We start from the raw sequence: 17486 nt of genomic DNA, 5'->3' as shown, positions 1-17486 counted from the left end.
AAATCAAAGGCAAATCACAAGGGCTTCACCAAAAGAAGGTAACCATGTTGGTATGGCCTTATATCAACCACAATTTGAAAAGGTTAGGGATCAATCATAGGTCAGTTAGACCAAGACTAATCACACCACAAATTGTGTCCTTAGCTTAGTTGGTATCCAATTTATTTTTATTTAAAATAAAACCTTAGTAGATCCCATGTTAGGTGCCATTTCAACACTTTGTCTAGACATGTGAAAATAACACATATATACATAAATTGTACTTGAACTATACTCCAATTGATTGAACAATAAAATAATTAAACCCCATAGTGCACCATTCATCAAAAGAAAAAAAAAATCACATGATATTTACCTTAGTATTTAAGCTCCATTCAAAAGCCATAGTTTTAAGATAAATAAATCAATAATCTGCCATTACTTATTTTTTAATCCAAAAAATAAAATAAAAATTGGGCTATATTCAGTGAGAATATGGGCTCGAAAAAGCCCATATGGAGCCCAAAGCCCTAGCTGTTAGACCTTGACATTTAATATTTTCACCCGGCGGTGAGCAATCAGCCACTCTTGTTACTGTGAAACAATACTCGATCCTCGGCAGCGAGTTCCATCGTCTTCAGTGGCTGAGACCCAAAGAGCTTGAGAGAATCAGAGAGAGAGAGAGAGAGAGAGAGAGAGAGTGCTGAATGGGATACATACAGGAAGCACGTGAGAATCACGTGAAAAAGAAGGTAGAAGAAGGTATATATGTATTCAAAGCTCAAACGCTAGGGCTCAAGAACTATAATTTTTCTTTTTTGTTTTTCATTTTTTGCTACAAAAGTTGTGTAATTTGGTTTGTAAATTAATGGTCCACAGCATTGCGGAGCAAAATGAAGCAGAAGGCGTTGCAGGAATGCAAGGATTTGGCGTCCAAGTATGCGGAATGCTCTTATGGGAGAACCATTTCTGTGGTTTGGCAGTGTCGGCAACAAGCTAAGGAATTAAACGAGTGCCTTCACCAATTGTAAGCCCCAATTCGTCTATTAATATCCCTCTGATCATTCATTTTTCACAACAAATATGGAAAAGATTATTAATTTATTTTAATTTTTTTGTAGATTTTAAAACAGGGTCTTATAAATTTCACATAGTTAAATGTTAGCAACAGAAGTGTTGTTTAAACTGGTCTGTATAAATGTTGATTTGCTCTTGCAGCCGTTTTCGATCGAGAGTAGCAGACTTGCAAAATTGATCATATTTTATCGAGACTTCTTGTGATGCTTGCTAGTTTGGTATTAACTCAAGAAATTATTTAGCTCTCTATCTGTTATGTGTTGGTTTAGTCTTGACTTGCTTTTTAGAAATGGACCTAATGTATCATATTAGTCATAGTTTACATAAGTGGGAGGCAGTTGAGGTGGTAGAGTGGTATTTAGATCATGAGATACTGCAAAGATGGTGGCAGTGTTTGAGTTCGTAAGGCATTATCTGCCTTAGGGCTGAGTTGTGTGGTTTGGATAGATATGGCATCATCTGCCTTATTCATTTCTGATCATTTTTCTTTAAACTTTGTAATTACATTTAGTTTTTGGGCTGTTTGCGTTTGGTTTTCCTAGTGTTTGTAGGGACCAGAAATACGGAAACTGCAGAGTGTTTTGGAGGCCTTGTGAGATTAGAATGCTTGGCACTGTGTTCCATGGATTGTTTTTCAGTCCAATTTTCAACTGGTTAGCTTCGTAATATTGCAATGTTCACAAGCCATAGGAACAGTAGAGGCATCAAGGGCAACTTCTTATGCAATCTGTTTGAACCTACATTTTAAATGTTAGATTTTGGCACTCAATTGTAGGTAGACAGGAAAATGTTCTAGTTGTAGGACAGAAAAGAAAAGTATCCCATCTGTTCTTGCATTTGCTTGAGAGAGCATGAAGAGAGAGCTGAAGGAATGGTCAATGCAGTGATGTGGGGCATGTTGTTTTGTTGCTTGTTATTGCATCAACCTCTTTCTTATAGTCTTTGAGTAAGAGGAACGAATTTGGAGTTGACTTTAGGAAAATATACACATGTTGTTTCCTATAGGATTAATAATTGAATATGCAAGCATCCTCACATTGTTTTGATTTTTGCAGCACTAACGATGACGTCTTGGAGGAAATGAAGAGAGACTACATGCTTCAACAAGATGGGAAAGTGTCTGCAAAAGTCTGAGCTCATGCCTCTCAACAGAAACCGAGCATTGTCGTAGAATTTTTTTGTTATCACGTATTCTGGCGACATTTTTTTTATTCAAAGGGGATATGCTAATCATCACTTGGTTCACATTTTCACAAATTCTTAAGTTGCATGATTTTGTTTTCTTCTGTGGTTCAGCCAATGAACAGGAGTGGTGTATGAAGCATTTTCGAATGAAACTTATGAATTTTCTAAAGATTTCATACAGATCTATTTTCATCGAGTAATTTTGCCGGCCAGTACTGGCATTATGTAGTTATAATACACATATAAACACACACTAGCAAAATTGTTTCATGGCTAATTAATTGTTATAGATGGGGTTCTCCAGTGGATGTCTAAATTATGAAAAGCCTTGAATAGTGATATATATATATATATATATATTTATATTTATCTCTTGGCATTGGTGATATTAGTATTGAAACCATTCATTATTTGTTGTATATTATTCTATAATTAATACAAAGAGCAATAACTCGAAAATTCTATTAATAGTTAAAATTTCAAAGGACACAGGCCCAACCAAAGTCATATAATTCTTCTCCACCCTGGTTGAACCGATTCAACCTAAAAAAGGAGTGGAAAATAAGAACACCTCGAAACATTCAGCCAAACTAGATGTATATTACACAAATTCCTCATTCATAAGAAAATTCCACAGCAGATGCAAATACGGATTCCCTAACAATCCTCAACACAACTGCCCTCAGTCGGTTACATGAATACAAAAAGAGAAGCTTCAACTTTCAATCAATTCATTGCACTGAATACAAAAAGAGAAGCTTCAGCCAGCCAAAAGCATCCGCTGAAGCTAAGTTGGCTTCCGCATGTTGCGCCCAGCACGAATTACTTCATCAACCAACAACAATTGAGATGCAATTACAGGTCTGCATTAGAATAAACGAACACCAGTGAGATATATAAAACAGAAAAAGCTTACAAAAATAATCAAGGATTAATGAAAAATATAAAGAATTCTTTTTTACAATCATGCGCTGTACCCTGAGTTTATAATTTGTCGCTTCACAGAGTAGTTGTCAAAGATACCCTCCATTTGTGGGTCAATGGGTTCTCCAGTGTGGTGATTTAATCCCACGACATTTCCCCGATCATGCTCTCCCTGAACAAGCATCCACATATGTGATTATTTTTCGATCACCTCAAGAAAGATAACCAAATGAAAACGTGAAGAACTTTCAAAGAAGTATACCGTAAGAGCAATTATCACATCTTGTGTGTCAAGGCCAGAGTTCTCAGCAAGTGTCTTGGGCACCACAAGGAGAGCATCAGCAAAAGCTTCAACACCAAGTTGAGCTCGCTGTTCCAAGTATGTCAACGTGAGAGAGAGATAAAGGCTGAGAAAAGATGAGGTGCTTAAAAGTATTTCCTATGAGAAAATTTAGGGAAATATTCAATTACCCCTTGAACAGTTTTCTTTACTTCATTTACTAAATGTTGTCTGGCTGCAACTTCAAAAGCTCCAGCACCCTGAGACACATATGAGAAACATACAAAAATCACAAGCTGATATGTATACCAGAAACCAAACTTATGCCCAAAGCATTACAACATGGAGAAGGTGGCACAATTCAAAACAAAAAGGAAAAAGATAAGAATATGATAAGAAGATTTCCTAGGAATTTCTAACTCAAACTTACTAAGATGACAGCTTCATCTTCAATTGTATTTTTGACTGCCCTCAGGCCATCACGAACAGCATCCTTAATCTGGGCGATTGTATGGTCATTAGGCCCTGCACCATTAAAAGTGGCCAATAAGGATTACATCCCCACAGGACTTGCCAAAGGCAATAGAACGATGTAAATCATGTAAGCATTACCATGATATGGGCACAAGATAAATTACAAAAATAAAAAAGCAAAAATTATATACAGAAATAAGGTGAAACTACCAATGGAGTACCTTTGATTAAGATTGTGCAAGAATGAGGGTTCTTCACATTTTCAACAAATGTATACTTCTCTTCACCAAGGACATGCTCATATACAAGTCCAGCCCAACCAAGGCAATCAGGAGTTAAATCATCTACTGAATTTACAGCCTCCCCTCCACAAGCCAAAACCAACCGTTCCATATTCCTCCTCTTTGCTCTTCTCAGGGCAATAATCTACAAAACCACAGGATTAGAAAAAATACCAAACAAGAAGAAAACAACAACAAATCATAAAAATAGCTGTGAGGTATATCTGGCCCTCTCAATTCATATTGAAATGTTTATAGCGTACACAACATGTCCAATGGAATCATAACTTCAATGCAACAATGTCAAGTCCCTCTCTCATAATCATAACTCCATAAATTTGGCAAAAACATTGGAGCGTAAAGGACCTTCTTGTAACATGCTCCCCACAGGTGGAGATTATTAAAAATAAAAGATGTAGAACCATTAAGCTGCAAAGACGTTTTGCAATATTGTTTTCCTTTGTGTATTACTAGAATATAGTTTTGGAAGGGTCTCCAAGATCTTTCCCAAAGAGATAATTTAGTACTTAAACAATTCATGCGCATTTGACCAGAGGTAAAAGGGAATAAAAAAAAGATATTTTGAAAAAAAATTGGAAAAAAATCTACAATAACGATCCATGACTTACCCCTGCCCTAGCGAGAAGGTCCAAAGATGGGGGATCAATTCCCTTCTGATTGATAACGACAAAATTATTATCATTACCAGAACAAACCTGCAAATCACCAAGTACAGGAAATATTTCAGAATCCATAATGCAAGATATGCTAGGGTGCTACACAAATATCACACATACAGCATAAATAACAACACTCGACCTTATTTTTCAGCTCAATGATTTTTCTAACTCTTTCGTCAACCTGATGCCTTTCAGCTAAAACCATGGCTTCTCTCTGTTCCGCATTTGAATAGAAAAAGCCTGAATTTACTTCACTGAGATGAAAACCATCAAATTCATGATGATCAGGAAATCATATCCATAAAAGCAGAGGATGTCAGCTGTCCAGAAGACTGCTATCTCAATTTTAAATATTGTATTAATAAAAGGTGAATGCAAGCACACTTCAAACGAAAATACTCTTAACACAATGGTTCTTGCAAATAGATCAATTGTTTGTGAAAGAAATGAAGATCTCCATATGTAAACACTATCTCCACTATTTTATGCACGTGGATAAAAAACAATTACAAAAAGACATCCTAACATAACTATGTAAATGAGAGAGAGAGAGAGAGAGAGAGAGAGAAATATTGAAGGCAAAATGTAACAATTATTTAAAGAAAACTTCTATATATTTACCTTTTCTCGTACTCCAAAGATACATTGCTTGTCAAGATGTAACAATTCTCTGCCCATCGCTTCATATCAGGATGCCTAGAACCATGATCAAGGACAAGACCCTCAACCTACAAGAGGACATAATTGAACTGAGAAACCACAGGGTAACAGCAGATTTTTCTATTCTGTAAAAAATAAAAATAAAAATAAAAAAACACTATTATGAAGCTTGCACCATGCCCAGTAATTAAAACATAATCTAGATATAGGTAGCAATATCATGATTTACAATTCCAACATCAGAACTTCGAACTAAGAAACAAAAATGAATAGAAAGAATCATTATACTACCAGCAGTAACGCTCATAACATAACATGCAATCTCCTGAGGTCTTCACTACATCTACATTATTAAATACAACTTTACATGACCATAAACAGCCTATCATATAAGATTGCAACTCCAACATAATAGATATCTATAAGCTTAAACATTTGTAGAACTTTTGCAGAAGATTGAGAACCCATTATCAATAGGACTGCCTCTTAATATTCATCAGGAGATAAGGAGTAATCTGAAAAGTAGAATAAAAAAGATAAGATGTTAACATACCAAGCGTGTGTCAACATCAAACTTGTGTCGCATGTGCATAATCTCCACCATGAACAGATCAATGGATTCTTCAGGTTTGCGGATGCAAAGAACCTGTCATTTGAAAAGCCGTAATTTGTCACACATCAAGATGCAAGAGGTGCACTACAAATTCTAGATTCCATAGAATGCGCGGAAAAATGGAAGGGGAAGTGAAATAGCAATCTTTCAAGCATTCTTAATAAGCCGCAAACACTCACCGAATTAACAACTATGTCAGTCAATTGATCCGCCAATGCTTCATATAACTGCACGATGGAACATGTCAGATTCAAATGACATATAATGTGTAAAACAATTCCATTTATCTGAGCAGTATGAAAACCTAGGAGTAAACCGAACCATGCCCAAAACCATTTTAACAGAAATAAATAAAATAAACAAAACACAAATACCTTTGTTCGCAACGTTGTCCTAGCTACCATTTTTAGAATCTCTTTGTCAGGCTCATTGCCCATCACCACAGGAGTTTTAAATTTCTCAATAAATTGAAGTGTTGCTCTTTTGGCAATCTCAAAACCATCAACTATGACACGTGGATGCATCCCTGTAACAAGCATAAACTCACTATTGTCACGGGTACACACAGAAAAGGAAGAAACGAAATAAATAGATTGACTAGAGGGATTTTGCAGAACCACAAGGTGCAAGGATCTAAAGACTTTTATCCTTCCATGAAGAATCAGAGAAATTGTCCCATCATTGGTTACTGATAATTGTGAACCAACCTTCATCAATGTATCGCTCTGATTGTTTCATAAGCTCGCCAATGAATAAGACAGTAGACGTGGTGCCATCTCCACTTATGTCATCTTGGGCAACAGCTGTTCTTGCAATCATAATTGCTGTTGGGTTTTGAATTTGCTGCAACCAATTGATAGAACACCATCAAACAAAGCAAAATAGGGAAATACAAAACATATGCAGAAACATGCTGGATAAATACATTTAATTTAACATACAAATCCATACAAACATTTGGAGAAAACCCTAAACCACAGTTCAATGCACCTTTGGGTCCTTACAAAAGCAAATCCAGTAACATACAGTTTACTTCAAAAGTTTTAGACCAGTAAACAGAGCCTGAGCTAGTGAAAACTGCTTCATTTCGTATTTTGATCCAATGAAGAAATGCTTAAACCCTAATTTCACACACTCTACACAACTAATGGATAAAACAGACCTTGTGCAAAAGCAACTGTACCAAACGGAGATCTAGGGTTTGGAATAAAGAACTGTACCATATCTTTAAGCAAAGTGTTGCCATCTTTAGTGAGCTTGATGTCACCGGCTCCACCAACAAGCCTGCGAACATTATATAGCAAAACGTAAGAAGAAAATAGACAGAAAAATGAGAAAACATACAGAAAAAAGTTGAACTTCCGTACATTTTGATGGTGCCCTTAGGGCCAAGGTTGGTTTTGAGGACGTCCTGCAACCCCTTGGCTGCGTTGATGTTCATGTGCAGAGCCGCCGATTTGTTCAGCACCTCCGCATTTGGATTCAACACTCGTAGAGACATCTTCTTCTTCTTCTACTGCTCGACTGAAAATCAAAGTGGCTGGGAGAGTGTGAGAGTGAGGTTTTGAAACTTTGAGTTCGCGAAGAAGTAGAAGCTCTATGAATCTCAGGGTGGGTTTTAGGGCTTTCTGGAGCTTCGGTTGTTTGAGTTTTCTTTATTCTTTTTCTTCTGAGCCACGACGTCGTATTGGGTCTACTGAACGGGCCAAATGGGTCTCCCCCATGGGTCGACCCATTATACCAACTAAATAAGCCAATTCAAAAGTCCAAAGCCCAAAACAAGAAATGGGCCACATTAAATAGGCCACAACTAATTAAGTTTAGGGTTCAGCCGCCGTTATACAGCATAAAATGATTTTCTTACGTAATATTTTAGCATTTTTAATTACTTTAATGAGTAATTATTTTTTATTTAGTGAATCATTATAATATATTTAAAGCAAATAGCCAAGCGGCTATATTATTTTTATAAAAAAAAATTAGAACGTATAGCCGCGCAGCTATACTATTTTTAAAAAAAATTAGTGGCAAACGAGTACAGCCGATCGGCTATACCCTATACGAAGAATATTTCTAAAGTATAGCCCTCCGGCTATAAGCTTTGAATAGAAAGTTTCAAACGTATAGCCGTTCGGCTATACTCTAAAATAGAAAGTTTCAAACGTATAGTCGAGCGGCTATACCTGTAAATAGCATAATATGGATTTCTCTTTTTTAATTATTTTAATTAGTACTTCTGTTTTAATTATTATTTAGTTAGGGAATAATTAGTATTTAAATATTTTATTAAAGAAAAAAATTAATTACTATTTATGAAGTTAATTAAAATATTGAATACTAATTTTTTACTAAAGAAATAATAATGAAAATATAATTACAAATGAAAGTAACATAAAAATGAAAATAAAAAAACAAAATTTTGTAAAAAAAATTATTGACCTAGAGATATTAAATTTAAATCTATTTTTCATAAACTACATACTGTAGGGTATAGCCGCGCGGCGATACTCTTTAAATAGAAATTTCAAACGTATAGCCGCCCGGCGATACTCTAAAATAGAAAGTTCCAAACTTATAGCCATCCGGCTATACCGTTAAATAGCATAATATGAATTTCTCTTTTTTAATTACTTTATTTAGTACTTCTGTTTTAATTATTATTTAGTTAGTGAAAAATTAGTATTTAAATATTTTATTAAAGAAAAAAATATTAATTAGTATTTATGAAGTTAATTAAAATATTAAATACTAAATATTCACTAAAGAAATAATAATGAAAACATAATTACAAATGAAAGTAACATAAAAATGATAAGAAATTATTTAATTACTAAAAACGAAATTGTGTAAAAAAAATTATTGACCTAAGATACTAAGTTTATATCTATATATTTTTTTTGGGTGAAACTTTATATCTATTTTTCATAAACTACATACCATGTCAAAAGTATAGCCGCCCGGCTATACCTTTAAATAGCATAATATGAATTTCTTTTTTTTAATTACTTTAAAGAAAAAAGTTAATTGCTATTTATTAAGTAATATAATTTATGAAGTTAATTAAACTATTAAATACAAATTATTCACTAAAGCAATAATAATTAAAACATAATTACAAATTAAAGTAACTAAAAAATGATAAGATATTACTTAATTACTAAAAACAAATTTTTTTTCAAAAATTATTGACCTAAAGATACTAAGTTTATATTTATTTTTCATAAACTACATACCAGTCAACAGTATAGCCGGTCGGCCAGAATATTTCAAAAGTATAGCCGGTTTAAATTCAAAGTTTCAAAAGTATTAAACTAAAGAAACTAATTAATCACTCTTTTTTTTGCACATAAATCATCAAAAACATATAGAATCAGTTAGTAGCTGTAAATGGCGCATGAATTTGTTTGGAAGGATTAAGCTTCAGCATATATATATAGAGAGAGAGGAATGCTGTAGCTGATTGTTTGGCTACTTGGGTTCACAACTTGGATCTGGGCTGCTGCTTTTTTGAGGAGAGTCCTGCCTGGCTTGGGCTCTGTTGCTTGATGTTTCGTTGGGGTTTGGTGTCTGGGGGGTTTCCCCCTTTCTTCATAAAAGAAAAACATATGGAATCTCTTAGCGCTTGGTGAAGGGCCTTAATCTTTATCAGTTAGTGCTCTTCCTCATGGAACTGTGAGGAAGCATCATAAGGGATATGAGGAGGTCATTCCCCCCAACAGCACAAATGAAAACCTGGGGAAAAGCTGGTACCCATTTGTAGTTCCATCATTCTACTTCATGTTTATCACTATTGTTTTTTTCGCTCGTTCTCAATATTCTAACTTAAATTTGATAATTGGAGATGACTTAATAGGAAATGCACAAGTGGACCCCAAGTGGGGGAATCTCCTATATTTTTTAGATACTAGCTGCTCTCATAACACTGAAATACTAGACATGTTTTTTTTTTCTTTCCATGATCAATAGGAATTGCTAAGTTTATCATTGCCATCATTAACATTATCAGTGTATAAACTAGCCATAATAATTTGCGCGTTTTCTGGTGGTTAAACAAATAGGATTGTCCTTGCTTCCTATTTCTTTTATCACATACTGACCTCTATTTTTGTTATTGCAATTTCTGTTTACTGTCTTATGCTGTGAGATTGAGATAACGGAGTTAGATTAATTCGCTCAAGCTGCTTTTTGTGGATATATTTCTCTGAACCGTATTCAGAGCCGCATGTTTCATACTATTTAATACACTAATGAAAATATACTAGTAAGTAAGTTATTGATTATGTTGATTATGTGAATACCAAACCATTGCAGTGAAAGTGCTGATATGATATGCTTGAATGTGATTTCCATTTACTTGCAGGTTTGTGCTCCAACAGGAGCTGGCAAAACAAACATAGCTATGATTTCTATTCTACATGAGGTATGCAAATGATTGGCTATTCCTGGGTCTCTATTCTCATTTTTGGTAATCATACTTTTTCTCTTACTACTTTGGCTTGATCTCAAATTCACACATTTGTTTTTGCATTGTGTATGAGTTAATCTGGGTTAATTGCATAGTTAAAATGGCATGGGGACGGCTGTAATGTCATATGTGCTGGTATTGTATTTTTTTCTGGGAGGGTTAGTGTGTTAAAGATATCAGCTTGCAAAATAAAGCAAGGAAACTAAGCTTTTGGCTGCCTTAGTTATTCGACTCCTTTTATGTCATGGTGATGTTCTTATAGTACTTTTCATGTTGAATTCAACCTATTTAGTTTTTGAAAATATTCAGTATGGTAGTATATCATCCATTCTGAGATTTAGATACTGAGTCGGCATTGTCTGTGGCAGATTGCACAGCACTTCAAAGACGGTTACTTGCATAAAGATGAATTTAAGATAGTTTATGTTGCACCAATGAAGGTATCCACCCTATATAACTCACTTCCTTTTGTTTTTTGTTTTTTTTTTTCTGAGTGGGTGGGGTGGGAAAGTAGCCATTGAAATAGTGGCTTGTTACTTATTATCATGTATTTTTCAGGCATTAGCTGCAGAAGTTACATCAACTTTTAGCCATCGCTTATCTCCATTGAATATGACTGTGAGAGAACTTACTGGAGGCATGCAACTTTCTAAGAATGAACTTGAAGAAACTCAGGTCACTTTTATCAAATTCTGTGTGCACCGTGTGCTTTTAACTGTTACCCAAAAGAGGAAAATGAAAACCTTAAAGGCTCCACTTTCTTCTTATTCAGATGATAGTCACAACGCCTGAGAAATGGAATGTCATTACTCACAAGAGCAGTGACATGTCACTTTCAATGTTGGTGAAGATCCTAATTATTGATTAAGTGCATCTATTAAATGATGATGGAGGCCCTGTAATTGAGGCACTAGTTGCTTGAACTTTGCGCCAGGTAAACTTTTACTGAATTGTTAGTGATCTTGGCTTCTTTCTGCTGAATAACTAGCGCCCTATTTAAATTAGTTGAGAACATTTGTACAGTTGCAACTTATGCTCAAGAAAGTTGGAGAGGTATTATCTGTTCCTTATTAGGGTTAATGTGATAGCGGGATGTTTGTATTTAGAAATGTTTATCAGATGTGTTACATTTTACATGTTACTTATGTAGTTTATGATTGGTTGCAAAAAATTTAGTTGCTTATGAACTTTTGTTTACTTTGTTGTTGTTGTTTTTAATGTGTGTGGCAGGTGGAGTCTACACAGACAATGATACGCATTGTAGGCCCTTCAGCCACTCTACCGAACTATTTGGAGGTATTTTGGTCACCTGATGATTTCTTTTATCTGTATTTATTGGCCTTTAAATGCCGCACTCTGAAGTCTCTTTTGTTTATTTGTTAATGTGGATTATTCTTTTATAACCACCCAGGTTGCTACAGTTTCTGAGAGTGAATCCAGAAGCAGGATCTTCTTCTTTAATTCTAGTTATCGCCCTGTGCGCCTCGCACAGCAATATATTGGTATTAGTGAGCAGAATTTTACAGCCCATATTGAATTGCAGAATGAGATACGCTACAAGAAGGTTTCTTTTTCCTTGGGCTCTCCTTTGTGTAACGTATGTATTAGAATGATTATTTAACTGATTGATACTTTTTTCTGCCAGTTTGTTGAATCACTCAGGAAAGGTTATCAGGCAATGGTATTCATTCCTTGAAAGACAATTTAAAGGATATGTTAAGATGATTCACTTTTCCTTATTGTTCTTGAAATTTTCTCTATGCAGTTTATTAGTTCCTTGAAAGACAATTTAAATGCAGAGGTGGCACTTGGTACTGTCACCAATGTCAAGGAAGCTTGTGAATGGCTTGGATATACGTAACTTTTCATAAGGATGAGGCTGAATCCTTTGGTGTATGGTATTGGGTGGGATGAGGTATTCTATGTTGATTTGACTTTACCTATATATGGTTGATTGGTTGATCCTTCTTGACCATTTTCTTGACTAGCAGCCTGGCTTTATTATAAGGACATGATGTATAATTCATTTGTCTTTAATGGTGCTTATGTATATGATATTTGCTTTTGCTTGTTTCAGGTTATTGATATTTTCTTCTGCATTTTGCAGGTTGTTGCTGATCCTTCCTTGAGTTTAAAGCAAAGAGCTCTCATAGCAGATGCTGCACGTTCCCTGGACAAAGCAAAAATGATGCGCTTTGATGAGAAAAGTGGCAACTTTTTGTACAGAGCTTGGTCGAATTGCAAGCCACTTTTATATTCAATATTCAAGTGTTGAAACATAGAATGAAATGTTGAGACGCCACATGAAGGTTATTTTTTTTTGGAACTATTTTATCTTTATTTTTTAATTTATTTTCCTGCCAGTTGCGCCCCATTCATTTCTTCTATATCAAATTTTCAGAAAAGAATCCTACACATAGCCTCAAAATATGTTTCTCTGTATTTCTTGTAATATAGAGTTTCTTTTTAATAATTATCATTTGATTTGATTTCGCTGATGCTGCCTTTGCTGTTCCTTCAGGTAATAGACATGGTAGCCCACTCTTCAGAAATTGAAAATATTGTTCTTCGAGATGAGGAACAGAATGAGCTAGAGACGTTGGTGCGATCATCGTGCCCATTAGAAGTTAAGGGGGCTCCTTCTAAAAAACATGGAAAGATATCCATTCTCATTCAGGTTGCTCAACTGGAAAAACGGAAATATTTGTTGCATAATTTATGGCTTATGTGGTTTGCAGTTGTACAGATCTCGTGGCTCAATTGATACATTTTCGTTGGTTTCTGATGCAGCATACATAAGTGCAAGCTTGGCACGCATTATGCTTTCACATTTTATCAAATTTATAGACTGAATTAATTGTGTGTTTTCATACCATACAACTCTGCTGTGATTTGTTTATGATTATCATCAAATAGCATGCTCTGTAGTTAAGTATAAAATTATGATTTTGCACTTGGAGGTTCCTTATTGTGCGGGTGAAACATTTGGTGTGTGATCTTTGTGTTCCATTACATGTTTTGAATGCTGCTTTATACACTGAAGTGTACTGTTTCTGAATTGTTGACTTGACTGTAGGTCATTTATATAGCTCCTTTGAAGGCTATTGTTAGGCCATCGCTGGTCCCATCACATTGATCAATGGCGTCGCAGCCCCCTCCTTCGCTGGTCCTTATTCTGTCTCGGGATGCCCTCCCCTCCCCACCAGTTTAGGATTTGGATTATCTTGCATCGGATCCATCTATCTGGTGGCTTCATTATCCTTCATCATCCAAACAAACAAGTTGTCAACTTTTAGTGGCAGTTATTACCGCTGCGAAAGGTGTAAAAACCGTCAGAAAATAATAAAAACTGTCATTTAAGACATGACTTGGATGAATTTTTCCGATTCCAAAGTGTTTCTCATCTGCTTTCCGGTAGAAATTTATGCACCTTCCATTAAAAACCCTTTAAAAAATTTAGTAAACCATGGTAGAAGATTGTGTTCACCATTTTCCAATATTATGTACAATCAATATATGAAGAAGAGCCATTCCATATCAATAAATAACTTTGTAAATCGATATTTTCTAAAATAATTAACATGTACTTTTCTTATGATTTGATAATCCGTACTTTATATAAAGTCAATTGTACGATAAAATATCGATTAGCAAAATATTCACGATTCCATAAGTGTTCTTAATCTTATATTGTACACATCACATCAACATTTTAAGTTAAAATGAAGGCACTAGCCCAATTTTTATTCCCATCCCTATGCATCCATAGCTTTGCTTTCTAGTTAGAGAGAGACGCATTCATATATTAATTTAAAGCACCGATGGTGAGTCAGTTGGGGTTGATTTTTGGTACTCATGATGCATAGATGAGAATTATCATGTTGAAAGCATTTGGTCTAATAAGAGCTCCTTGTATTCCCTCATGCATGGTGGAGTGGTCAAAAAGGAGGAGAAGAAAGAGAATAATTCAAAGATAAAGATGGCTTTGGCTGTACTGTGCGCAACCCCATCTGCAAATCCATGGGGATTGAAAGACTTTCTTTCTGTTTGGGATTCGAGGATGAAAGAATAAAAAACTTTTACCTCCATAATGCATGTGACTTATGAACAGTGAGGAGAATACGACTAGTCTTCTGATATATATGCGTATAGGATTGGATTTGCTGAGGTATCTTGATATATGACTCAGTTCAGTGGATTGGAAGATATTCAGGTTTCAGTAAATCTATCAAGGTTGAATTTGGTGGTACATAATCTTCCGAATACAACCGACTTAATGTCGAATTTAAGACACGTTTCATGATCTAGTTTTGTTTTATGTTTTCTGCAGTGAAACAGTCCTAAATAATCTGCAGATATCATCATTGGATAGCATCATGCATGAGATGAGCTTTATGTGAAAGTCTAATAATACTAATGAAACCTTTGTTGAAGAATAATGACGTGCCAAAAGATGGACGGAAGGCAAATATTCCAAAGGCAAGTACAACACAAAGAACAAAATCTAATTTCAAGAATCTACTTCCATTTTTGTTCTCTTTGCTCCTTTTTTTTTTCCTTTTTTGGGACAACTTGTGCAGGACAGGTACAAAGGTACGTGTTATAGTTCTGTGGCTGCAGAAAACAACACATAGTCCAAAATTTCATATCTAAACCATAATCCTTATTAGGGGAGAAACAAGAACTTCATCAGCTCCGTCCTCAGTGATTAATTACATGAAATCTCATCAGTCTTAGGATTGTTAATTATTCAGTCTCAGATGTTTTTGTTTTTTCTGCTAATCCCAGTAGAGAATTTGAATATAAAGAGTCAAAAAGCAACTGAGAAGATAATAAAATATCTGAAGAATAAAGTTGATTGTCCATTTGCAAGTCCTTAGAGTTTTAAGAATATTCATTAATCCAGAATCAAAAAGCACTGTCGGCAGGCAACTCTCCACTAGCAAACCACCAGAGATTTTCAGAAGAGGGTTAGTCATAATGCTTTGCATAACCTTACACATAACTTGCTGCATTAGACTTAAATTTGTTGTTTCTGATGATCATGTCTGTGAGATGAATATTGCTTCGATTTATAGATAATGTTTCAAGAAAAGAAAATTTACCGAGGAAAACGATAATGCTTCAATCAAATCAACAAAAAGAAAATGCCAACAGAATATTTGGAAAGAACAAACTAGGAGGGGATGAGCAGCCCTGGTGATAAGTTTTATATGTTGACTTCAATTTCGTTATCTTCTCATTGCTTGACCTTGATTATTGATTGTGAGGGGTGACCAGGAGATGTTTTAGACAAGTTGCTGCATGACAGCTTATGCTGAGTTCAGATGCCACTTGTCAGATAAAAAGAAAGGAAAGCTTTCTTCCACAATGAAATAGAGCCTCTCTCTTTGGCCATAATGTTCTCATTTTCTATATAAAGAGCTTGCAAGGCAAATCACAATCACATCCACACCACAGAGGCCACAAGCCCACAGAACTATATTCTACTATTCCATACATTGCATGAAATTTAGAAGAATGTCAACCATTTCTCTTGATCCAAGGCTTAACCTCCAAGCCATTAAGAACCCTCCAAACCAACATGGAGTTGTTCTTGAAGAAATTGAAGGTCTCCTCAGAGTTCACAAAGATGGAAACATCGAAAGGCCTCCAATTATCCCCAGTGTCCCAAGCACTCTGGCACTACCACATGGTGTCACAGCCAAAGACGTTGTCATTGAAAAATTTACCAACTTATGGGCACGTATTTACGTTCCAAGCCACCCTGGAAACCTCCCCGTGCTTGTCTACTTTCACGGTGGTGGATTCTGTGTTGGCTCTGCTTCTTGGAGCTGTTACCATGACTTCTTGGCCAACCTTGCTTGCAAAGCAAGTTGTGTCATCATCTCTGTGAATTACCGTTTAGCCCCCGAAAACCGTCTCCCTGCTGCTTATGACGACGGATTCAAAACTCTTAAGTGGGTGAAACAACAAGCTCTGAGTGAGCCTAGTGAGCAAAGATGGTGGTTAAGTAGGTGCAGCTTGTCAAGCTTGTTCATAGTTGGTGACAGTGCAGGGGCTAATATAGCCTACAATGTCACCACACAATTAGTCTCCTGCGACCCCTCCAGTTTAAGACCTTTGAGTCTCAAGGGCACCATCTTGATCCAACCTTTCTTTGGAGGAGAGGCTCGTACTTGGTCCGAGAAATATGCAACTCAGCCACCAACCTCTGCACTAACTCTGTCGAATTCCGACGTGTATTGGCGATTGGCTCTGCCGTTAGGGGCCAACAAAGACCATCCATGGTGCAACCCTCTGGCAAACGGCGTGACCAAGCTGCGCGATTTAAGGCTCCCGGCCATAATGGTGTGCATATCAGAACTGGATATATTGAAGGATAGGAATTTGGAGGTCTGCAATGCCTTGAGTAGCTTGGGGAAAAGAGTGGAGACAACAATGTACAAAGGAGTTGGACATGCCTTCCAAGTTATGCAGAACTCTCAGCTCTCTTATTCCCGGACCCAAGAATTAATCTCTCACATCAAGGCGTTCATCAACCAATAGCTAGTGTATTTGTGGTTTTTTTTTTCCTTTTACTTTGATATTATAGGGTATTTTGTATGTATATAGTTATGCTAAAACTTAATATTTTGATACCTGTTAAATGCTAATGAATAAAAAAGTCTGTTATTACTTTGTTATGCATTATTATGTGTTTCTTTTCATGAACTTTAACCAGATTTGTATTATATTATGCATAAACTATCTATGTTTATATTACTCCCCATAAAAATAATAGAAATTCAGCATGTTTGGTGTTCTATCCAACTTTTTAAATTTAAAAACAGAATTTGAGTACAAAACTCAAAAAATCTGTTTTAAT

At 35.6% G+C, this 17486-nt stretch overlaps 4 protein-coding genes across 8 annotated transcripts; 3 read left to right on the top strand and 1 right to left on the bottom strand.

Annotated features, from left to right (window-relative positions):
- Nucleotides 1–552: 552 nt before the first annotated feature.
- Nucleotides 553–2417, top strand: LOC110758219 (Cytochrome c oxidase biogenesis protein Cmc1-like protein). The gene is made up of 3 exons (XM_021960026.2): nucleotides 553–741; nucleotides 859–1006; nucleotides 2112–2417. The coding sequence occupies exons 1-3, from the start codon at nucleotides 687–689 to the stop codon at nucleotides 2188–2190; spliced, it is 282 nt and encodes a 93-aa protein (XP_021815718.1). The 5' UTR covers nucleotides 553–686; the 3' UTR covers nucleotides 2191–2417.
- A 256-nt stretch (nucleotides 2418–2673) lies between these two features.
- Nucleotides 2674–7791, bottom strand: LOC110758235 (T-complex protein 1 subunit zeta 1). The gene is made up of 15 exons (XM_021960037.2): nucleotides 7521–7791; nucleotides 7374–7437; nucleotides 6861–6996; nucleotides 6528–6679; nucleotides 6333–6380; nucleotides 6094–6186; nucleotides 5502–5608; nucleotides 5020–5134; nucleotides 4830–4916; nucleotides 4141–4345; nucleotides 3876–3970; nucleotides 3637–3705; nucleotides 3428–3535; nucleotides 3219–3337; nucleotides 2674–3104 (listed from the first exon to the last, which is right to left on the bottom strand). Exons 1-15 carry the CDS (start codon nucleotides 7652–7654, stop codon nucleotides 3029–3031), a joined length of 1608 nt encoding a protein of 535 aa, XP_021815729.1. The 5' UTR covers nucleotides 7655–7791; the 3' UTR covers nucleotides 2674–3028.
- A 1638-nt stretch (nucleotides 7792–9429) lies between these two features.
- On the top strand, nucleotides 9430–14142 carry LOC110758220 (DExH-box ATP-dependent RNA helicase DExH14-like). 5 transcript variants are annotated; one of them, XM_088249938.1, is made up of 12 exons: nucleotides 9447–9899; nucleotides 10514–10573; nucleotides 10987–11058; nucleotides 11177–11293; nucleotides 11391–11552; nucleotides 11849–11914; nucleotides 12030–12182; nucleotides 12264–12299; nucleotides 12384–12533; nucleotides 12726–12927; nucleotides 13140–13295; nucleotides 13695–14139. In XM_088249938.1, the coding sequence occupies exons 6-9, from the start codon at nucleotides 11867–11869 to the stop codon at nucleotides 12477–12479; spliced, it is 333 nt and encodes a 110-aa protein (XP_088106064.1). In that variant the 5' UTR covers nucleotides 9447–9899; nucleotides 10514–10573; nucleotides 10987–11058; nucleotides 11177–11293; nucleotides 11391–11552; nucleotides 11849–11866; the 3' UTR covers nucleotides 12480–12533; nucleotides 12726–12927; nucleotides 13140–13295; nucleotides 13695–14139. The 5 variants fall into 5 exon arrangements, with proteins under 5 accessions (XP_088106067.1, XP_088106064.1, XP_088106066.1 ...); XM_088249940.1 differs by having other exon boundaries at nucleotides 10514–10618; XM_088249937.1 differs by having other exon boundaries at nucleotides 9447–10414.
- Nucleotides 14143–15843: 1701 nt separating this feature from the next.
- On the top strand, nucleotides 15844–17277 carry CXE17 (carboxyesterase 17). The gene has a single exon (XM_021960055.2). The coding sequence runs from the start codon at nucleotides 16124–16126 to the stop codon at nucleotides 17165–17167; it is 1044 nt and encodes a 347-aa protein (XP_021815747.2). The 5' UTR covers nucleotides 15844–16123; the 3' UTR covers nucleotides 17168–17277.
- The last annotated feature ends 209 nt before the right edge of the window (nucleotides 17278–17486 follow it).

The sequence above is a fragment of the Prunus avium genome, chromosome 3 (assembly GCF_965620075.1).
Source record: "Prunus avium chromosome 3, drPruAviu1.hap1.1, whole genome shotgun sequence".
Taxonomy (NCBI): domain Eukaryota; kingdom Viridiplantae; phylum Streptophyta; class Magnoliopsida; order Rosales; family Rosaceae; genus Prunus; species Prunus avium.
Note: the sequence above shows the minus strand (reverse complement) of the source record. Positions and strands in the feature narration are given on the sequence as shown.

Excerpts from the sequence above, each read along its gene's own strand:
- LOC110758219 (XM_021960026.2), top strand. The coding sequence starts at position 687 with ATGGGATACATACAGGAAGCACGTGAGAATCACGTGAAAAAGAAGGTA. Across the intron at positions 742-858 it reads GAAAAAGAAGGTAGAAGAAG|CATTGCGGAGCAAAATGAAG; the intron begins GTATATATGTAT and ends AATGGTCCACAG. Across the intron at positions 1,007-2,111 it reads AACGAGTGCCTTCACCAATT|CACTAACGATGACGTCTTGG; the intron begins GTAAGCCCCAAT and ends TGATTTTTGCAG.
- LOC110758235 (XM_021960037.2), bottom strand. The coding sequence starts at position 7,654 with ATGTCTCTACGAGTGTTGAATCCAAATGCGGAGGTGCTGAACAAATCG. Across the intron at positions 6,381-6,527 it reads GGACAACGTTGCGAACAAAG|TTATATGAAGCATTGGCGGA; the intron begins GTATTTGTGTTT and ends TCCATCGTGCAG. Across the intron at positions 3,706-3,875 it reads AAGATGAAGCTGTCATCTTA|GGTGCTGGAGCTTTTGAAGT; the intron begins GTAAGTTTGAGT and ends TATGTGTCTCAG.
- LOC110758220 (XM_088249938.1), top strand. The coding sequence starts at position 11,867 with ATGATACGCATTGTAGGCCCTTCAGCCACTCTACCGAACTATTTGGAG. Across the intron at positions 11,915-12,029 it reads CTCTACCGAACTATTTGGAG|GTTGCTACAGTTTCTGAGAG; the intron begins GTATTTTGGTCA and ends ATAACCACCCAG. Across the intron at positions 12,183-12,263 it reads ATGAGATACGCTACAAGAAG|TTTGTTGAATCACTCAGGAA; the intron begins GTTTCTTTTTCC and ends TTTTTCTGCCAG.
- CXE17 (XM_021960055.2), top strand. The coding sequence starts at position 16,124 with ATGAAATTTAGAAGAATGTCAACCATTTCTCTTGATCCAAGGCTTAAC.